The sequence below is a fragment of the Callorhinus ursinus genome, unplaced genomic scaffold, assembly GCF_003265705.2.
Source record: "Callorhinus ursinus isolate GAN/ISIS: 27379988/994484 unplaced genomic scaffold, GSC_fseal_2.0 scaffold9, whole genome shotgun sequence".
NCBI classification, from domain to species: domain Eukaryota; kingdom Metazoa; phylum Chordata; class Mammalia; order Carnivora; family Otariidae; genus Callorhinus; species Callorhinus ursinus.
The window spans coordinates 22,705,571-22,724,027 of NW_027397071.1; the positions used below are offsets into that span (position 1 = coordinate 22,705,571).

Consider the following 18,457-nt stretch of genomic DNA (forward strand, 5'->3'; position numbering starts at 1 on the left):
ATGTGAACAGTGAGGAAGCCTGAGCGTGTCCGCAGAGCCCAAGGTGCTCAGATGGGCACCTTAGCACACAGCCTTCCTTTACAGTCCAGCAGCTATGTTGGTTTCCTTCCTCCAGGAGGCTTGTTTGGTGTTGCTAAAGCAGCAATCAGAATCACTTTGGCATATTTAATGTCACTGAAACTATTTGTGATTGACTAGCTCAGCAGGAGCTGAGCCTGGAATCAGACTTGGAATACGAGCCTTTGATTTTCTGAATTAGATAAAACCAGTTTGTTTGTTTTTTAAGATTTTATTTATTTATTTGACAGAGAGAGAGAGACAGCGAGAGAGGGAACATAAGCAGGGGGAGAGGGAGAAGCAGGCCTCCTGCCGAGCAGGGAGCCCGATGCGGGGCTTGATCCCAGGACCCTGGGATCATGACCTGAGCCGAAGGCAGACACTTAACGACTGAGCCACTCAGGTGCCCCGAAACAAGTTCGTTTTTTAAAGTAATCTAGCAGAAGAGGTCCTGTGATCAGGAAAAAAAAGGGAGGAAATGTTTTTCAAGCAAAGAGGAGATCAGATAGATAGCACCCATGTGTACATGTATAACTTATACATGTATGTATATACACACATATATATTTTATATTTTTTTCCTATCACTTATAGCTTCCCACACTCCTAGACCGCAGTTCTCGAGGTATCAATCTGAGATCCTGGGGAAGAATACTTTCTGATATGTCACCAAGAATTCAAGAGGTAAGCAGCCTAATGATACTAATGATAATGTTATTATATCTTTCTACCATTTTACCACACTTAACTATATCAAACAATTTAATTGTACCTCAGACCTGTTCAAGGAGATATGCATTTGAACTTTCTATTTAGCAGTTACAAAGCACCTGTTCAGATCCTAAATTATCTGTGCTTCTAGATTGGAGGCAAAAGGTAGGGAACCATCGTTCTGATTTCACACCTAGGAAGAAATGCCGCCATGTCTTGTGTGGCAGGTTATCAGTGGACTTACACTGAATCTAAGTCCTTCCAGTATTGATGTGGTCCATCCTATTATGCTCTTACAGTCCACCTAAATCTATACTGCTAATAGCAATAGCATATACTTCCAAAGTGCTTACAGACATTATTTTAAAGTGTCTTAAATATATTGACTCATTCCAACGCCAAAAAAAAATTGACATTTTTGTGTTGTTTTGTGAAAGATGTGCATGTTTCAGTTAACATCTGGTTGGACAAGCCTTTACCTGTGTAGAAATTGATTCTCCACTCAATAGATGAGAGGTGTTGGGGGTGTAATGATGAAGAGACAGGTATGGTCACCACCCTACTGAAACATATAATCTAATGGGGAAGAGCAATGTGAAATAAACAATTACCTTCAAGTGTGATGTGTATTATGAAAGGGAGGCAAAAGGTGAAGCATAATTTTCCCCATTTTCCCCTCCAATATTCTCAGCTGACTTAGGCTTAGCCAACCTGGAAAATTGCATTGTGGATCTGTATTCATAAAACTAAGTTCAACCCGGGGCAGAGCGTGAGTGCTGCTATGCAGGGAAAGTTAGAGAAGAGCCCATTGTACTGATGGCCACCTGCTCTAGTGGGAGTCTCTATTTAACATTCTTTTCTTCTTGAGCATTTAAAACATTCTTATCAGTATAATGGGGCTGAAAATGATAGAGAATGTGAAAAAAGTCCCCAAATCATATCTACACTCCTCAGTCTGTGTGGGAGTTCCAGAAAGTTTCTTGCCTGTCTAGATAGCAAGTGTCAACATTGTGAACTAGGTTGTAGCAGATGGCTCCGTTTATATTAACTGATACTAGACCATTTGACCCCAGAACAGCCCCTTCATCTCCAAGTACTTTGCTTAAATGAGCAACATAATAATGATAATAACCCCTTACAAGACTGTCATGAGACTTACTGTTGTCGAAGCAATTTGAGATTCCAAGTTTATTATTGAAGCCTAGACTGTGATTATAGGCATGACTCACAGTGTGGATCCTCCACAGTGCTCGAGTTTCAGAGGGCAAGTGTTGGCATGTGGACAAAGACAGGGATGACAGGTAAACATCACTTATTGAAGTAGGGGAACTGTTTTCAGTCTCACCTGACCGAATCCTAAGGCTTTTTAAAATTCCTGAGTGCCTTTGAAAATTAATAATGAGTGTGTTTGAGGAATAAAAGCAGCACTGTTTTTATTTTGCATATTCCCCTAAAGCAAAGCCAGATCACATATGGGTGCTGAGACCCTGGCAACTCTGGCAACCTGCAACTTAGTTCTCAGCATTACAGATCTGCCTCCAAAGGATGAGTCCAGCTAGGGCCATGGAAACTCATATGGAGAGGAGCAGACCACCAGCCTCTTCTTAGTTTGGTGCAGAATTTGAAGTGTTCTTCTAGGGGTGCCTGGGTGGCTCAGTCGGTTAAGCACCTGCTTTTGGCTCAGGTCAAGATCCCAGGGTCCTCGGTTTGAACCCTACCTCGGGGAGCCTGCTTCTCCCTCTCCTCCCTGCTGCTGCTCTCTCTTGCTATCTCTGTCTCTCTCTCCAGTAAATAAATACAATCTTTTTAAAAAAATAAAAATAAATAAAGTGTTCTTCCAAGAATGAAGACTTCATCTGTCCTGTATTTGCTTGGGTCTTAACATACACAGACACACACATATACACAGAAACTACAAACCACACATTTCAGGGAGATGGAAGAACTCACATTTGGTAAAATTAAGCTAATAAGAAGATACTTTTCCAAATATCAGAAACTAAATTCTAAGTTACTTAGCTAAAGAAATTTGCTGTGATCTTGCTTTTCTAGGACAGAGCCATTCCTCCATCATTTTATTTCCCATTTTTTCCCCAGTATTCCCATCTTGATGGGATAACAGGACCCAAGAACTGGCTTACAAAGAAATACTCCCTCCATTTGTCCAAGGACACATTCCCAAGGAATTCAGATAAAGGGGACTAGAAGGAAGAAGTGATATTAAAATACTTTGAGATTCACTCTTTGTTTATCCTTAAGGCTCGTTCTAGTTTCCTTTTAGGCTCTGAGTAGATGCATAGGTTTTTATTTCACAGCTGGATTAAGAATTGCTGAGAATATGCATGTTTCCTTTTAAATGTGGAAGTCAAAGCATATGTGGAGGTCTGCCCCTACTTTGGAGCTCTGGAATCACAGTGATTATGATTCTAACTGCCTTAAAATAACCTAAGCCTTTGCCTTGCCCTAGTTCATCCATCGACCGAGTGTTCAAGACTTGCTGTGGGTGACCAGGCCTCTCATGCAGACTGGCGGTCCAGAGACCTTCGCACAGCTGATGAGCATCCTGTCTGATCTCTTGTGTGGCTACCCAGAGGGAGGAGGCTCTCGAGTGTTTTCCTTCAACTGGTATGAAGACAATAACTATAAGGCCTTCCTAGGGATTGACTCCACAAGGAAGGATCCTATCTATTCTTACGACAAAAGAACAAGTAAGTTTTCTGAGTCATGTATATAAAATGGCATCTCATGTTGGTGAAGCTGATGGTTTAACACTTCCAGGGAAACCCAGTCCTGGGGGTAAGTCGGTCTTGTTGAGGGGCCTCGGGCAGAGAGGCTTCTGCTCCCAGAAAGTCCATTTCCCCTTGTAGGAAAGGGGCAGTGCTCATAAAGAATTCTGGATGTGAGCCACGGAAAGAACTGAGACCTACTTGGAAAGGGAACAGAGAGGACATTTCCCACTGATCTGATTGAACTAGGGTTAAGTTCTAGAGGAAGGGAAGAAAGATAAATGGGGAGGCAATCCAGAGTTGCAAGCAAATCTCAGGTCAGAAGTGCCCTGGCAAGTAAACACGGATGCGGGATGTTTTTACAAACACAGTGCAGTGAAAATCTGTGTGTGCAGTGCTGAGTTACATTCCAAATGGCAAGTCCCTGGCAAGCCATCTTTCCCACCTTTTATTATTTTGGGAGGGGGAGGCTTCTGTGGGGTAAAGGAAGGTGGGGTGGGGAAGAAATGCAACTGGGTGACCTTTGAGTTAAAAACTGAAAAGAGGCAGCAAGGCACGCACCAAAATTAGTTGGGCCCTAAAATAGCCCACATGACAAAGAAATTAAGTAGCTATGTGAAGGGAAATTATGGAGGCTAAAGCTGAGATTCCAAGGGGAGGCCTTGTTTGGCCTCTTGTCTCTTTCATGTGAGAATGGCAGTAATCCCAGGCAGGCTTCTGAGCCTCCTTCTAAAGCAGAGTAAACCATAGGGCAAGCCCCATTCTTTGTTTCTCTGATGAGGCCCTTATTGAGATGCACTGTGGCATTTTGTTACTTACTAATGATGAGCTTGTTATTGGTGGGGTACAGCCTATTAATGTAGGTTATTTGTCAAATCCTCCAGCATCGAGTTGAATGAGACCTGTGATTTGAACACACTAATGACTATGTTTAGCTCTGAGCAACGGGGAGTTTCTATAAAATCTGCCCCTTCTTTCCTGGCAGCGACCTTTTGTAACGCACTGATCCAGAGCCTGGAGTCAAACCCTCTCACCAAAATAGCCTGGAGGGCAGCAAAGCCTTTGCTGATGGGAAAAATCCTCTTTACTCCAGATTCTCCTGCAACACGCAGAATACTGCAGAATGTAAGGTCCCAGCTGGTCTTGTCCTTTTTACCTTGGACCTCCCAGAAGAGTGAGAGCGAGCGAGCGAGTACTAGCTCAGGAGCACGCACCTGCTTGAACTCTCGTAGTCTCCTTGTAGCGAGCCTTATGTTTATTTTTTGCCTAGAGGAGTCTAGCAAAAGACTCCCCCATCCACAGTCATCATTGGAATGCTTTGTGCCTGTGTCCCTGCCTGGGCCCTCCCTTCTCTACAAAACCTATGATGAGGTTTTCTTTCCCACCGCCCGAATTTTTTCCCTAATGGAAGGGCTCACAGTTCTCTGAATCCTGGCTCCCCGGAAGAGACAAAGGCAGGATTGGAGAAGAGCATTTCCTTACAGGGAGTCCAAATCTAGTTTTAATGAGGCTCTGGGACAATGACATCGTCAGTATTATATGTGTCTCTGAGATATTAAGAAACTAGATTCTGGCAGTGTGGATGCTAGGAAACAGCAGATTGTTCTGGGAAATATCGGTAGACTAGGAAGTAAAGACAGTTCCTTGAAAAGCCTTTCCTAAACACTGCAGGTTTATGACAGGAGCAGGGAAGGTACAATCAAAAGTTCTCTCACATTTTTCCTCCCTGTTCTTGTCTCTGTCTCTGTCTGGTTTTAGGCCAACTCAACTTTTGAAGAGCTGGAGCGCCTTAGGAAGTTGGTCAAAGCCTGGGAAGAAGTAGGCCCCCAGATCTGGTACTTCTTTGACAAGAGCACACAGATGGCCACAATCAGAGTACGGATGGCAGGGGGAGGGGGAGAGAAAAGGCCAAGAAAATTCCATAAATTTCCTTTTCTCAGTAAAGGGTTGATCTGCTGGAGTTGGATCAAAATATAATAAGCAGGGGCCACAGGCACTAGTTCTGGAAGCTGTCCCCAAGTGGAGTCACTGACTTTGGGTGGAAAGTGTTTCTTGAATTCTGGGAGAAATGTAAAAACTGATCAATGGCTTCCTGAAGTTTCTTGCTTTTTTAAATTCACTTGAGGGCCTCAGATTCAAAGGGACATCTCCCCAAGCGGCCAGCTCTGTAACTGCAAAGGTGGTTGAGTATGTCTGTCCGCTGTCATTTCCAGCTTTGCAAAGCCAGATCAGAGTCTTATATAGCAGGGATAATTAAAAGAGAACAACAACAAAAAAACATTAAAAAAAAAAAAAGAAAGCTTCCTATATTACCATTTTCCCTGTCCTTCCTTCCCAACCCCCAACATTCACATTTTCCTTCTATAGAGACCTGTGTATTCAGGGGAAATGGGATATAGATAGGCATGCCTTATCAAGGAAAAAAACCCACTAGATTTTTAGGGAGGCGTAATGTGTATCCCTTTTCATTAAAAACTGGAAATGGCCTGAAAATAAGACCAGAGATCCTGTGGAATTTCTAAATACTGTGACTGTATTGCTTCTTCCCAAGGACACCCTGGAGAACCCAACAGTGAAAGGCTTTTTGAATAGTCAGCTTGGTGAGGAAGGTATCACTGCAGAAGCCGTGCTGAACTTCCTGGATAGGGGTCCTCGAGAGAGCCAGGCCGATGACGTGACCAACTTCAACTGGAGGGATGTATTTAACATCACAGATCACACCCTGCGCCTAGCTAGCAGATACCTGGAGGTGAGGCATCTCCTTTTCCCCACTGATGACCCAGGAATTCTCACAGTTCCCAAACAGAAGTGGATCCTGTTCCCCAATAGCTTATCCACACGTAAAACAGTTCCCTTTTCCCATGTCCACCCTCCTCATGGCTCCCTCACTCCTCCTGGGCTGCTCCTCCTCCCTTGTAGCCTGTGAAGTAGTTGTGTCTGTCCTCCGCCCTCTCTTGTGTGCCATAGATTCGATCATAATTGGCCAGAAACTGCAAGTTCTCAGGTCCCACTGTTTGCTGGAAACTCCTACCCCACAGCTTCTATAGGCGTATCATGCTCAATGTAGCTCAAAATAGTTTTGTGTTCTCCTCCCCCATAGAACCTGTCTTCCTGAGGCATTTCCTACCCTGATCCCCAAATTATCAAGCCAGAGATTTGGGGGTCATCCTTAGTTACCTTTCTTCCTTACCTTCCACACAACAGCTATTATTTATTGAGGGTTTCTTCGTGCCAAGGACTGTGCTCAGTGCTTTCTTACACAATAACTCATTTCATCCTTGCCAGAGCTCCTCCATTAAGTGGTGTGCTGTTATCATTCTTATTTTAACAGATGCAGAAGCTGAGTCTTAAAGAGGTTAAGTAAGATCCCATTCCATAGCTGTTATGTGTAGCAGATCACATCCAGATCTGGGTGTGCCTGAATTCAGAGCCTGCCCTTCTGACCCCTCTGCTGCCTCTTTCATGTCCGGTCACTGAGGACAATTGTGCACCAGTTCCAACACATGATGGTTTTTCCAACACCACCAAGAGATTCTTTAACACCAGCTGGGTGTCCTGCAGTTCAACTCAATGTCGATGCTACCTGGAGATAACGTCAGGTCCCCTAGGTTAAGGACGCAGTCCCATGACACTGGTGCCCACCACCACTTCAGACACCACCCCACTTCTGCCCACACGTTTAGATGGCAGGTTCCCATGACCCCTTCTTGGATTCAATTAATTTGCTAGAGTGCCTCACAGGACTCAGAAACATTTTATGCATTAGATCACTGGTTTATTTTGAAAGGATATAACTCAGGAGCAGCCAAATGGAAGAGATACATAGGGCAAGGGATGAGAAAAGGGTGTGGAGCTTCTGTGTCCTGTCTGGACACACCACTCTCCCCAAATCTCCGCATGTTCACCAACCTGGGAGCTCTCCAAACCCCATCCTTCGGAGTTTTCATGGAGGCTTCATTACTTAGGCATGGTTGATTAAACCACAGCCATCAGTGATTGAACTCAGCTTCCAGCTCGCTCCCCACCCCTCCCCTCCAACCCTATAATCACATAGTTGGCCCCTCTGGCAACCAGTCCTCATCCTTAGGTGAGGTCCAAAAGTCACCTCATGAACATAACAAAACACACTTTAATGGTGTTTATCACTTAGGAAATTCTAAGGGTTTTAGGAGCTTTACCAGAAACAGACAAAGACCAAATCCGTGTGTCTTACTATAAATCATGGTATCACACTGAGCTTTGTCTATCTCCTAGACATGTGTCAACTCCACCTCTTGCTTTTCAGGCTCTCTGAGTTCTGGAAGCGTTGTCATCTCTCTGCCAGGCTGTTCCAGTGGCTTCCTCCATGGGCTCCAGGGTCCCGTCTCTGTTGGCTCAGGCCTCTCTCCCCACTGCCAGCAGAGCTGCATTTCAAACATGCATCTGCTGTCATCACTCTCATACTTAAAATCTCACTGAGTTGGTCCCCAGGGAACATAAGTGCCTTCCACACCTGCTGCAGCCTGCCCGCCCAGCCAGCGCTCACTCGCACATCTGCTGCCCTGCCCCACCGGCCCTCTTGCCACCCTCAGACATACCCTGACTGCTCATGATTTTGCCATGAGCTGCCACTGATTACCGCTGCTTTGCTTAAACAAAAAAGAGAATTCATTGGTTGACCTAACCTGGAAGTTCCGGGGATCTAAGGGCTGAATGACGCAATGAGACCCTTGTGCCCTTCCATCTCATGGTTGTGCTTGCTTCTGCCTGGCTTCCATCTCAGCGAGGCCCTCTCCATTTGGTGGTGTATCAGCTGCTCACAGCCCTTGGTGGTCAGCTTTACCCCCAGAAAGTCTGCAGAAAGAGGGAGTGGCTTTCCCATAGTATAAGCAATATTCCCGGACAGTTTTCTGATTGGCCTGGCTCTACCTATCTCTGAGTCTCCAGGGGGATCGTGTACTATGATAGGGAGGTGTGGGTCATCTGCCCACCATGAGGTCAGGAACGCAAAGTTAGCTTAATCTGAATCTCAGGGACTGAGCAGGATTACTGTGAAGTGGGGGAGGCTGTTTCCCCCAAAAGAAGAAACATAAGGCAGAAAAGCCTGAAATGACTTTTCCTTCCCCATCTGTTGAGCTTCCATTCATTGGTTCTTTGAGACTCAACTCTCAAATGTCACTTCTGCTTTCACCATAAGTTCAGCCATTCACTCCTCTGAGCTTTCTCTACCACATGTGTCCCCATCCCTGGCCATGTCACCACCATCCACCTGCTGTGGTTATAACACAGGCAGGGCTCTGGGAGAGGGTGTGGATGGGAGAGAAGAGCTCTACTGAATGGAGTTCAGTGGTCTTAATATCTCCATTTTACAGATTCAGAAACGGAAGCACAAGTAGCAGAGATTTGAACCCAGGCAGTCTGGTTCTGGACACTGAATTCTTATCCATCTAAGCAGTTGGTAAACATTAAGTACCTGTTGGGTGCCTGGCCCTACATGAAGCACAAGCTACATGGAAAAAATAATCCTACAAGAAATGAGACCTTTATGTCACCAAGCAAATGTCAAGTCAAACAAAAGACAAAAGGTATTCTTTACTCCTGATGTACCTAACAAAAACACTGTGAGAACCACTGAACTCATTTCTTGTAGGATTATTTTTTCCATGTAGCTTGTGCTTCATGTAGTACCAGGCACCCAACAGGTACTTAATATATACCAGCTGCTTAGATGGATAAGAATTCAGTGTCTAGAACCAGACTGCCTGGGTTCAAATCTCTGCTACTTGTGCTTCCGTTTCTGAATCTGTAAAATGGAGATATTAATAGTACTAACCTAATAGACTTGATATGAGAATTAACTGAGTTAATTCACGCAAAGTACTTGCATGACCAATGCCTGGAATATAGTAAGCACTTTAATACTAACTTATTAACAAAATACAAACCAACCAAAAATATTGCTTAGGAAGAGGACAATGACATTAGTGAAATCAGACCCAGCCACTGAGCTGTTCTTGATGCCCCTCTAGGGATTATGAGCAGCTAATTACATCCTGCCTCAGCCACCAGGATTCCAAGGGCCTTGCAATCCCATTAACCAAGCTAAGTGCTCCTAAGCAAAGGCCATGGTGACCATTGGTCAGTGGTCTCCCGCAGGGGTTCCCAAGAGGGGTTTTGATGGAGGCAGAAGCCCAGCAGGTGATTATGATGAGGTTTCTGGTCTTCCTGCTCTTGCAGGGGTCAGAGGGAGGAGGAAACCAAGGGGGTACTGAACTGAAAGGTGAATGTAGGAGCAGGAAACGTGCAGTGAGGAAGAAACCAATCATTGCAATTTGTCCTGGAACGTTCTGCTTTTATTCTTATGCTTCGGGAAGTCTGGAATAGCCTCGGAGACCCTCCAGCTCCCATCCTAAGGACTGCTCAATAGCAGACTGGGAGGAAAACTCTTCCCCAGTGGCTCTAAGCATCTCTCCAGGACGGGGCAGCAAGTATGTTCCTTCACAGGCTTAAGACCTGACTGAAGCTCTCCTTTTCAGGAATATGCCTTGGACTAAAGAGGATTAAGAGCTTCCTCCTGGGCCAGTCTTGTTACCTACTTCCCTGCCTATTCCAAGAAAGAAAAAAAAAATCATTTCAGGACAATTAAAGCAAAAACAGTCTTTTAAATGAAAATTATGTTGATCTATGTCAATGTGGCACTCAGATGTGATATTGAACAGTAACAGAAGCTCTGAGAACTAAGAGCAAAGACCTTTAAGCCTTTGTCTTTATAGGAAAAGGGAATGATTCTATAGGTTTCCTCTTCAACTAATAGAAAAGCTAAAAACCCCTTCCTTTCTACTTGAATGAGGCCTTAGTTACTGGACATTCCATTAAGTAGCCTGGAGAGTTCCAATTCCCCTGGAGCCGTCTTGCTGGGTCACTTATAGGCCATGTTAGGCCACTGAGTATAGAACCTTCTCACCTGTGCTGTGAGGACAAATGGGCCTGAATCTCTGCTTCTTATGGGCTATGTCACTCTAAGAAATTCACTTCACCTGCTAAGACTCAATTTTCTTATTGGTAAAATCCAGATAACACAACAGACCCCATAGAGTTGTTGTCAGGACAAAATGAGAGAAGTGTGCAGAGCACACACTTCATGCCATTGATAGTTAGGCATGTGTGTAAATTCTCAGCCTTGGGTTCTTGGCTGTTAGGTGGGGATGGTAATACCCTCCTTTCCAGGTGGCTGTGAGGGTGAACTGGGAGAGGGCTGAGTGGATAGTAGAGATGCTCCATGCATGGCAGTTCTTCCCCTGAACCACACGAGTGTCTTCCCCTGAACCACAGACTAAAGTTTTTCTCAGATTGAAAAACTTTGTGTAAACATTAACCAGAGACTATGAAACTACTCTCTATATTAACTTTAGTGAATTGGCTTAGACTGCCAGACCATTCCTAAAAAGACCCAGCAGGATGGCCCTGCCCTGGGTGCCATTTTGTAACTTCTGTGGACAATGGTCTAGAAATTTTGCTATCCTCAGAGCACCAACTCAACAAGGGGCTTCTATAATTTCATTCATTCCATAATCACATTCTGTCTTTCCCCTGATCCCTTGCCCTTAGCAGGGAGCAATAAAGAAATGAACAAAAGGCAGCCCTCCTACTGAGAAGGTGGGCAGTGGGCTAGAGAAAGCGGTAATGGTGGTATTTGGGGAGCCCCACATCTCCGACATGTGGAGAGATTCATTTCTGCAGGCATTCAGATCATCCTCTTCCCCAAATTTAAGGAGATTGAAGGCAAGTGAGTCTTCACATAGGTTAATCTCTTAAACTGGTATATGTATACTTTTATAGCCATAATTTATATGTGTCCTATCCACATATATTTTTCTTCTTGAGAAAAAATAGAAAAATTAACAAATTATTCCTCTGATTACCCTTTAGTTAAACATACACACCCCTCTCCTTTGATTTCTTTGTTCAGTGAAAGGTTAGGCCTGGCACAGATGGAATACTATTTAGAGTTCAGAATGTATTTAAATTACATTGTATAGTTGAATTTCAGGTCTTCAATTTCGCATCAGAAAGCTACATTTAGCCAAATTTCAATATGAAAATACCTCTGATCAAGGCATAAAATTGTACTTTGTAACCAGTCACAACTACCTTTCCCTAAGTCTTGAAAAAACATGTATTCATTAACTGCTTTAGCCTCTGCTGTCCTCATAGTCAATATATGTGCATAGCCAATATCTATTACCTTCATGGTGATTATCTTGTTGCTAAATTAGCAGTAGTGGGATTTTTTGGATTTATTTTCCTCTGTACCTTGCATGCTCCTGGCAACATGCCACCACCACCCAACCAGAATGTGCTCAGGGAGTATAGTTTTCAGGCTGGCCTAAGAAAAAATAGGATTAGGAAGATAAAGCCACTGATCACGTAGTATCTTTAGAGTCAGATATATAGATATTTGTGGACTATCTACAGCTTTCTTCTGTTGATTTCATTGGCTCCAGATATGCATTGGGAAGTTAGAAATCAGAGGGAGAGGTAGAAAGAGTGCAGAAGTCTACACCGCAAGAGCAGTGTTATTTCAAGGGCCATGAACTAGCTCATAAGCAGTGACCTTATTTTGTGCCTCTCGTCTCTCAGAAGAATAGAATGGAACTGAGGCAGGAGAATGCAGGTGAGGGGTGGGCTGGGGTCATGGGTGGAGGGAAGGAATATCGCTTCCCTTGTATCTGAGGCTTACGTGCCCTTTCATGCAACCCTCCTAATTGACTGCCTGTAGGCATAATTGTTTTCATTTTACAGAATTAAAAATGGAGCCTCAAAGAAGTTGACTAACTCGCTTAACAGCACGGCAGATAAGTGGGGGATCCAGAATTGGAATCCAGACCTGTTTGGCTCAAATGAGGAAGTTCTTTCTCCTGTAATATGAGGGGCACATTAGTGGAGGCTCAGTATGTATTGTTTGGATAAATTATGTAATGAGTTGGATGAAGATAGCAATTATTTTGTAATACTCTGAATAACAGACACTATTCTGATTGGGTCTTTTCTGCATGGAAATAACTAGATTTAGAGTAGGAAACCAAAAAAATTTTAGCTGGTTTGGTCATTCATATATTCGCATGCATTGAACTGTCTATATCTGAATAAACACGAGTAATCCCTGACCCCTAGAAGCTCACATTTTATTGGGAGAGATAAGCATGTTATTAAATAATGCCATATTAATGGTCTCTCAAAGGGCTACTAGAACAATAATTCAGTCTGATGGAGTAGAAACAAATTGCACAATCCAAATTCAAGTGTCACACATCCTCCAAGAACTGTCCATTCTTCTTCCAAATTATCTCTGAAATCCCTGCTTCCTCTTCCTCTCCACGTATGGCCTCTTTACAGAGTCGGTACCATCTCTCCTAGCTGGTCACTGGACCTCCATTCTCTGCTGCTTCTGCTCAGCTCCCACATTGCCTCCAGTGGGATCCTTCTAAAACCCATCTCGCCATGACATTCCTGCTTAAAGCTCCTTAGTGATGCCTAGTTGCTGTAAAGGTGAAGTCACTCCCAGTCCAGCCCCTTCATGGGTCTTCCCACATTGTGTGGGATGGCATGCTGCCCCAGGCCTCCCACCTGTGCCGGCAGATTCCTTGCCTCCTGCACCCTCTGGCTCCCCTTCAGGACTCAGCTCCTGTGTTTCAGGCCTTCTTCTACACACCGTATTCCTCCATCGTAGCCCTTGATAAGTATTTGTTCATATGCCTCCCTTCGCCCACAGACCGGAGCCACTTAAGGGCTGAAACTCTGTCTTATTTATCTTTTGATTTCCCATTTTGTGTTAGTGGAGCTGCAGTCACATAAAGTAGACACCCATGCGTGCCAAATTAAAACGGAAAATACATTTATGCTGGGTCTTAAAGACCGAACTTGCTGGCTAAACAAGGCAGAAAGACAGTTGCAGGCAGAAAGAAGAGGTTAAGACCAGTGCAGAGGTGTGGCTGTAGCATCAGGGGAGTAGGTGGTAGGTGGGGGTGGGGAGGAGCAGTAGGGTCAGGAGATGCGACTAGAAAGGTCAGCTTTACCCTGCAGGCTACAGGATGCCATCTGCAGCACTTACTTATGGGTTCTGTGATTTGGGGCAACAGTGCTGTTCCACCGCCTGAAAAATGAGGGTGACATCTTGTGCTGCAGTTTGGGGAGTGTTCACTGCTATGGCGGAACTGGCTATTTGCAACCAGACTGTGCTCTCAGTGGTCAGTGCCTGACTCTGTTGATTATGAAATACCTTTAATATAGTAACACTGACCTCCCAGAGTTGGTGGAATGATTAAACCAGAAAGCTTTGAGAGCTAGCATCTTCTGCAGTTACCAGCCAGGTTACTGTGTCTTCCCTCGGACCCAGTTAGGTAAGAAACTTTACCTGGTGGCTTTGCCGAATGTGCATCTTGGCACCCCGACTTGACTTTTTGTTTCATTATTTATTTATTTTAGAAACAGACATATTTTAACAGCTGTGCATTTCCTGTCCCTTTGTTTTCCAGTCGTGGTGCATTTCCTCACTCTTTGTGGTAGAAGGTTTCAGATGTCTGTTTCACAGTGCCTAGTGTGTTAGATAAAATTTATGGTGGTGCCTTTGGCCTCTGTCTCACCATCCCAACCAACTCAAACAGCCCAAAGCTATTCTATTTAGTGGCTTTTTCCATGTGGTGGGAAATGAATCTTGAGTGTTAGAGCCTAGATCTGCCAGGAAATTCGTTCTGGGATGTTTGCCCACATCCATTGGCATTTTTCAAAAGGAACCCCAGGTGTCTACATTAACACCAGCAGGACCACTTCAGGCCTCCATGGGCATTCATCAGCTGCTTTGTTCTCAGCCTAAGTATGGAAGTTAAATATGTAAGAGGCAGGACTGTAGAGCCAACATCTCTAAGGGTGCAGCCCCTCCCTTGTCCCTGGACTCACCCCTGACACGTCCTGGGTGGATTAATCAGAATATGTCAGCACAGGGTGCCATTCCCCTTTGATTATCAAGTTCAAACAAAAAGGGAGATTCTTTCTTTCTTTGCCTCCACTGGGCAATGTTTTCCACTTAATATATAATTTAATTCATCTATTACTTAATATGTTTGAATTTAGAGTCTGGCAGGTCAGAGTTGAAGAGGGAAGCCTGCTGCTACCGCAGCTTCTCCTCCCAAGGTGGTGTTTGATTTAGCGGTGTAAACAAATGACTGCATTCTCAAGAGGTCTTGAGCACAGCTGCCTGCCCTGGAGAGAGCTCGAACCTCTTCCGCTGGGGTGAACTCTGCTTCCTGGGGAGTATCAGCAAAACAACTGACAAGGAAATGTAGGACTCGTGTGGACTTCAAATAGCAGTGGCCCTGCCACCAGCGTTTGGCTACTACAGTTGGGAAATGAGGGGAACAGGGAAATCTCTCTTTTTTCTGCCCTTTGCTAGCATAGGGCATTGTAATGGTTCTCTTTCAGATTCTGAACTCTGGTTGCAAAATTTGTCCAGAATTTGCTTCTGAGGCCATAAGACACTGTCTTTTTATTCACTGAAGGTGCCCTTTGAATTTTTTCTCATTGGCAATGCTATCTTTATGTTGAGCCCCCTAAACTAGCCTTCTTATCTGCCTACATTATTCTTCTCTAACATCCATGACTATATAGTTTCTCTCTGTGTAGAACCAAACAGCTTTTATAGATAGACTCCATGGCATCAGCCTTGTTAGAACCTACTGTGTTTTCACTTGTAAGCTAATCATACCAGACCAAATATGTCAAAATCCATGACCCTGGCTATGGGTTTAGTCATTCATCTTTGCCTCCCAAACACACTCATGCACATACATAAATATACATGACTGTTAGCCAAGATTTTTTTTTCTCTCTCTCTTTTTTTAAGATTTTATTTATTTATTTGACAGAGAGAGACACAGAGTGAGAGAGGGAACACAAGCCGGGGGGAGTGGGAGAGGGAGAAGCAGGCTTCCCTCGGAGCCGGGAGCCCGATGCGGGGCTCGATCCCAGGACTCTGGGATCATGACCTGAGCCAAAGGCAGACGCTTAATGACTGAGCCACCCAGGCACCCCGTTAGCCAAGATTTTAACTTCAGGGACTAGAGCAAGTATCCCACAGAGAATGAGGCCACTTTCTCTGAGGGAGGTGACCTCCCCATGAGAATGCAAGGGTACGTCATGAGTCATACCTCAGAGGATGACCCAGGAACTTCTGAGTTATGTCCAAAGCAGCTTCCATAATTGCTGTGCCTTTACTTCAGGGAGATTTGGTGAGGATGGCATTCTGGATGCTCTTCATAAGCCCTTCCTCTGGGTAGAGCTGTCTGACTTTCACTTAATGGCCAATCAGCAGCTGGCGAACACCAGTGATTTAGGACTCACCCCCATTCCTATCCCTATTGTCCAGGTAGGACATGGGGCTTTGACTTCAGTCTATAGCATTGTTCTAACCAGGTGAGATGCTGTAGATCAGCTTGGGATGGGTTGTGTTCCCAGCCATATTATTTAAAGAAAGTAACTGCCTTCCTCCCAGACAGGTATCACAAATGAAAGGTAAACTGGCAGGGGCTTAAAAGCCATTAGACCCTGTTGACTTTAAAGATATTTTGCAAAAACAGTAATAAAAATGGTATTTATGAAGTTCTCATTATTTGTGAGACAGTTTAATATCCTCCAGAAGAAGATTGCCTTGTTATGCCTCCTCAGCGAGCTTGGAGTGATCACTGTAATTAGCCTCATAAAGTGGTGGTGAGGGCCCAAAGGTCCCTATGAGCAGAGCACTTGGGCCAGCTTGGGTGCATAGTGAGCACCAGCTTTTATTCTGACCAGGAGGCACTGGCTGGCCCTTCTCAAGCACTGTCATGTGATCCTTAGAACACACCTATGAGGTAGCATGTATCTCAGTTTTGCAGATAGGGAAACAGACCATACAGTTAGCAAATAGCAGAATGGGGATGGCACTCAGGGCTGTCTATCTCTTCAACAGTACGCCATACCACTTTCCAAGATGGGGAAAATAACCCAACTTTGAAAATGGGTCAGATGTTTCAGGATAGAAACGAGTGTTTGAGAACCTTTTAAGTTTTGTTTTTTCACAGAGTATCAGGGTACCAATCTAGGGGGATGCAGCAGGAAACATGACTGTGAATCAGCTGCCTGATAAAACAGCCAGGATGGAGCCCACGTCACTGTGGGGCTCCACAGTGTCATTGAAAACATCAGCTGCTTATTCCAGTATGGATTTCCCTTTAAGACATGAAAGGAGAGTTCAAAGAGCTCGATGGCTCAGAAAGCTACATTATTAAAATATATTTGTTTTTATTAACTTTTTTGCTTCAATGAGAATTATACTCTCATTAACATTATACCGAAAACTCACTTTTCACTAATTATTCCTAGTTTATCCTCCGAATCCAAGGTGCACGGGAATTATGTTCAAAACATAGTAGCAAAGCTGTATTTCTTACAGCGATCAAGACTTCTAAGTTTAAATCAGTTCAATTCAGTAAACATTCATTGAGTCCTTTTCGTGAGAAAATGCTCTTCCAGAGACTACAATGAACTAGAATGGCCCCTGACCTCCAGGAACTTACTGTCTCTAGAGCTGTGGTGACCTGCACAGTAACCAGGGACCATGTGTGGCTATTTAAATACTGATGAGAAAAATTCAGTGCCTCACATGCACTAGACACGTTTCAAGCGTTCGACAGCTTTTTTGGGTCACTGGTTATCATATTGGATAGGGCAGATATAGAACATTTCCACCATGCAGAAGGATCTGCTGGACACTGCTGCTCTACTGGACAGGGGCAAGAGATCTTCCTGTTTAGGAATTCCGTTGCTCTGACTTTGTGGTTGGAGTGTGGCTTACTCTTAGAGTAACATGGGGAAACAGCACCACCCTTCAGACTTGACATTTGAAGACATGGATTCAGATTCTGCTCCTGACCTGTACTGGCGTTGGGCAAGGCCCTTTGTCCCTTTGATGCCAGTTTCCTTACCAGTAAAGCAAGGACATCGGATCACAAAACCTCTCTGACTCCTATCCAGATGCTCTGTGATGCTTAGTGAATTGGTAGAATATTCAGTGTGTGTGTCATAATGTACCATAGCTAAAAGGGAAACTACGAAGAAGAATTTCCATCTCCAAAATAATTTTTTCATTTTAGAAATTTAATTTCAAATTCACTTTAATTTAAATTCAAACTCAATACTAAAATTCTATATATGCAAACCTAAACTTGCTAAACTGACTTATTTATTTATTTTAAGATTTTATTTTTAAGTAATCTCTACACCCAACACGGGGCTTAAACTCATAACCCCAAGATCAAGAGTCCCATGCTCCATCGACTGAGGCAGCCAGGTGCTCCCAAACTGACTTTTTTTAAATGAGATTCTTTTATTATTCATTTTTGTAGAACAAGGTTTCCCCAGAGGAAACTTAAACATGTTTCTTTTTCTTTCTTTCTTTTTTTAATGTACTCCAGCAGTTTAGTTTTAATGCCTCCTTGCGCAAGCAGGTTGCCAATTCTCTGTCCCCATAGTGTGCTGTTAAGTACTGACAAATGCTGGAAACCAGGCCCTTGGTCTTCAACTGTGGTGAAAGTCTATATTCCCCACCAAAAAAGATGAAAAACCAAAAACCATAAGATACCAAACCCTATGTTATTCCTAGAAAAAAAAATAAACATGTATTAAGGACTTCCGGTGTCATGAGGTGCTTAAGTCCTTTATCTCACTAAAGGACTGACCAGTGTTAGCCTGGGTGATGCCTGTTTGCAAAAGAAGAGCTGGGTAAAGAGAATTTCCTACTTTCTTAATTCTATGGAATGTGACTACACTTACTGGTATTTTTTAAAGAAATTCCACTTCCATTTAAAATACCTATCTTCTTAGTATGGTGTCACTTAAGCCTTGGCCCTCTGTATTTTCTCATTACCTGTGTTCCTCTTTCCCATATTAGCTGG

General features: G+C 43.9%; 1 protein-coding gene across 7 annotated transcripts in view; it reads left to right on the forward strand.

Moving 5' to 3' along the window:
* The window catches only part of ABCA4 (ATP binding cassette subfamily A member 4), a 132,285-nt gene that overhangs the window by 33,409 nt on the left and 80,419 nt on the right, over positions 1-18,457 (forward strand). For all 7 annotated transcript variants that reach the window (XM_025872229.2, XM_073896279.1, XM_073896282.1 and 4 more), the window contains 5 exons: positions 652-741; positions 3,236-3,476; positions 4,480-4,619; positions 5,253-5,369; positions 6,046-6,243. In XM_025872229.2, coding sequence (XP_025728014.2) covers positions 652-741; positions 3,236-3,476; positions 4,480-4,619; positions 5,253-5,369; positions 6,046-6,243 — 786 coding nt within the window. The remainder of the gene's footprint in view (positions 1-651; positions 742-3,235; positions 3,477-4,479; positions 4,620-5,252; positions 5,370-6,045; positions 6,244-18,457) is intronic.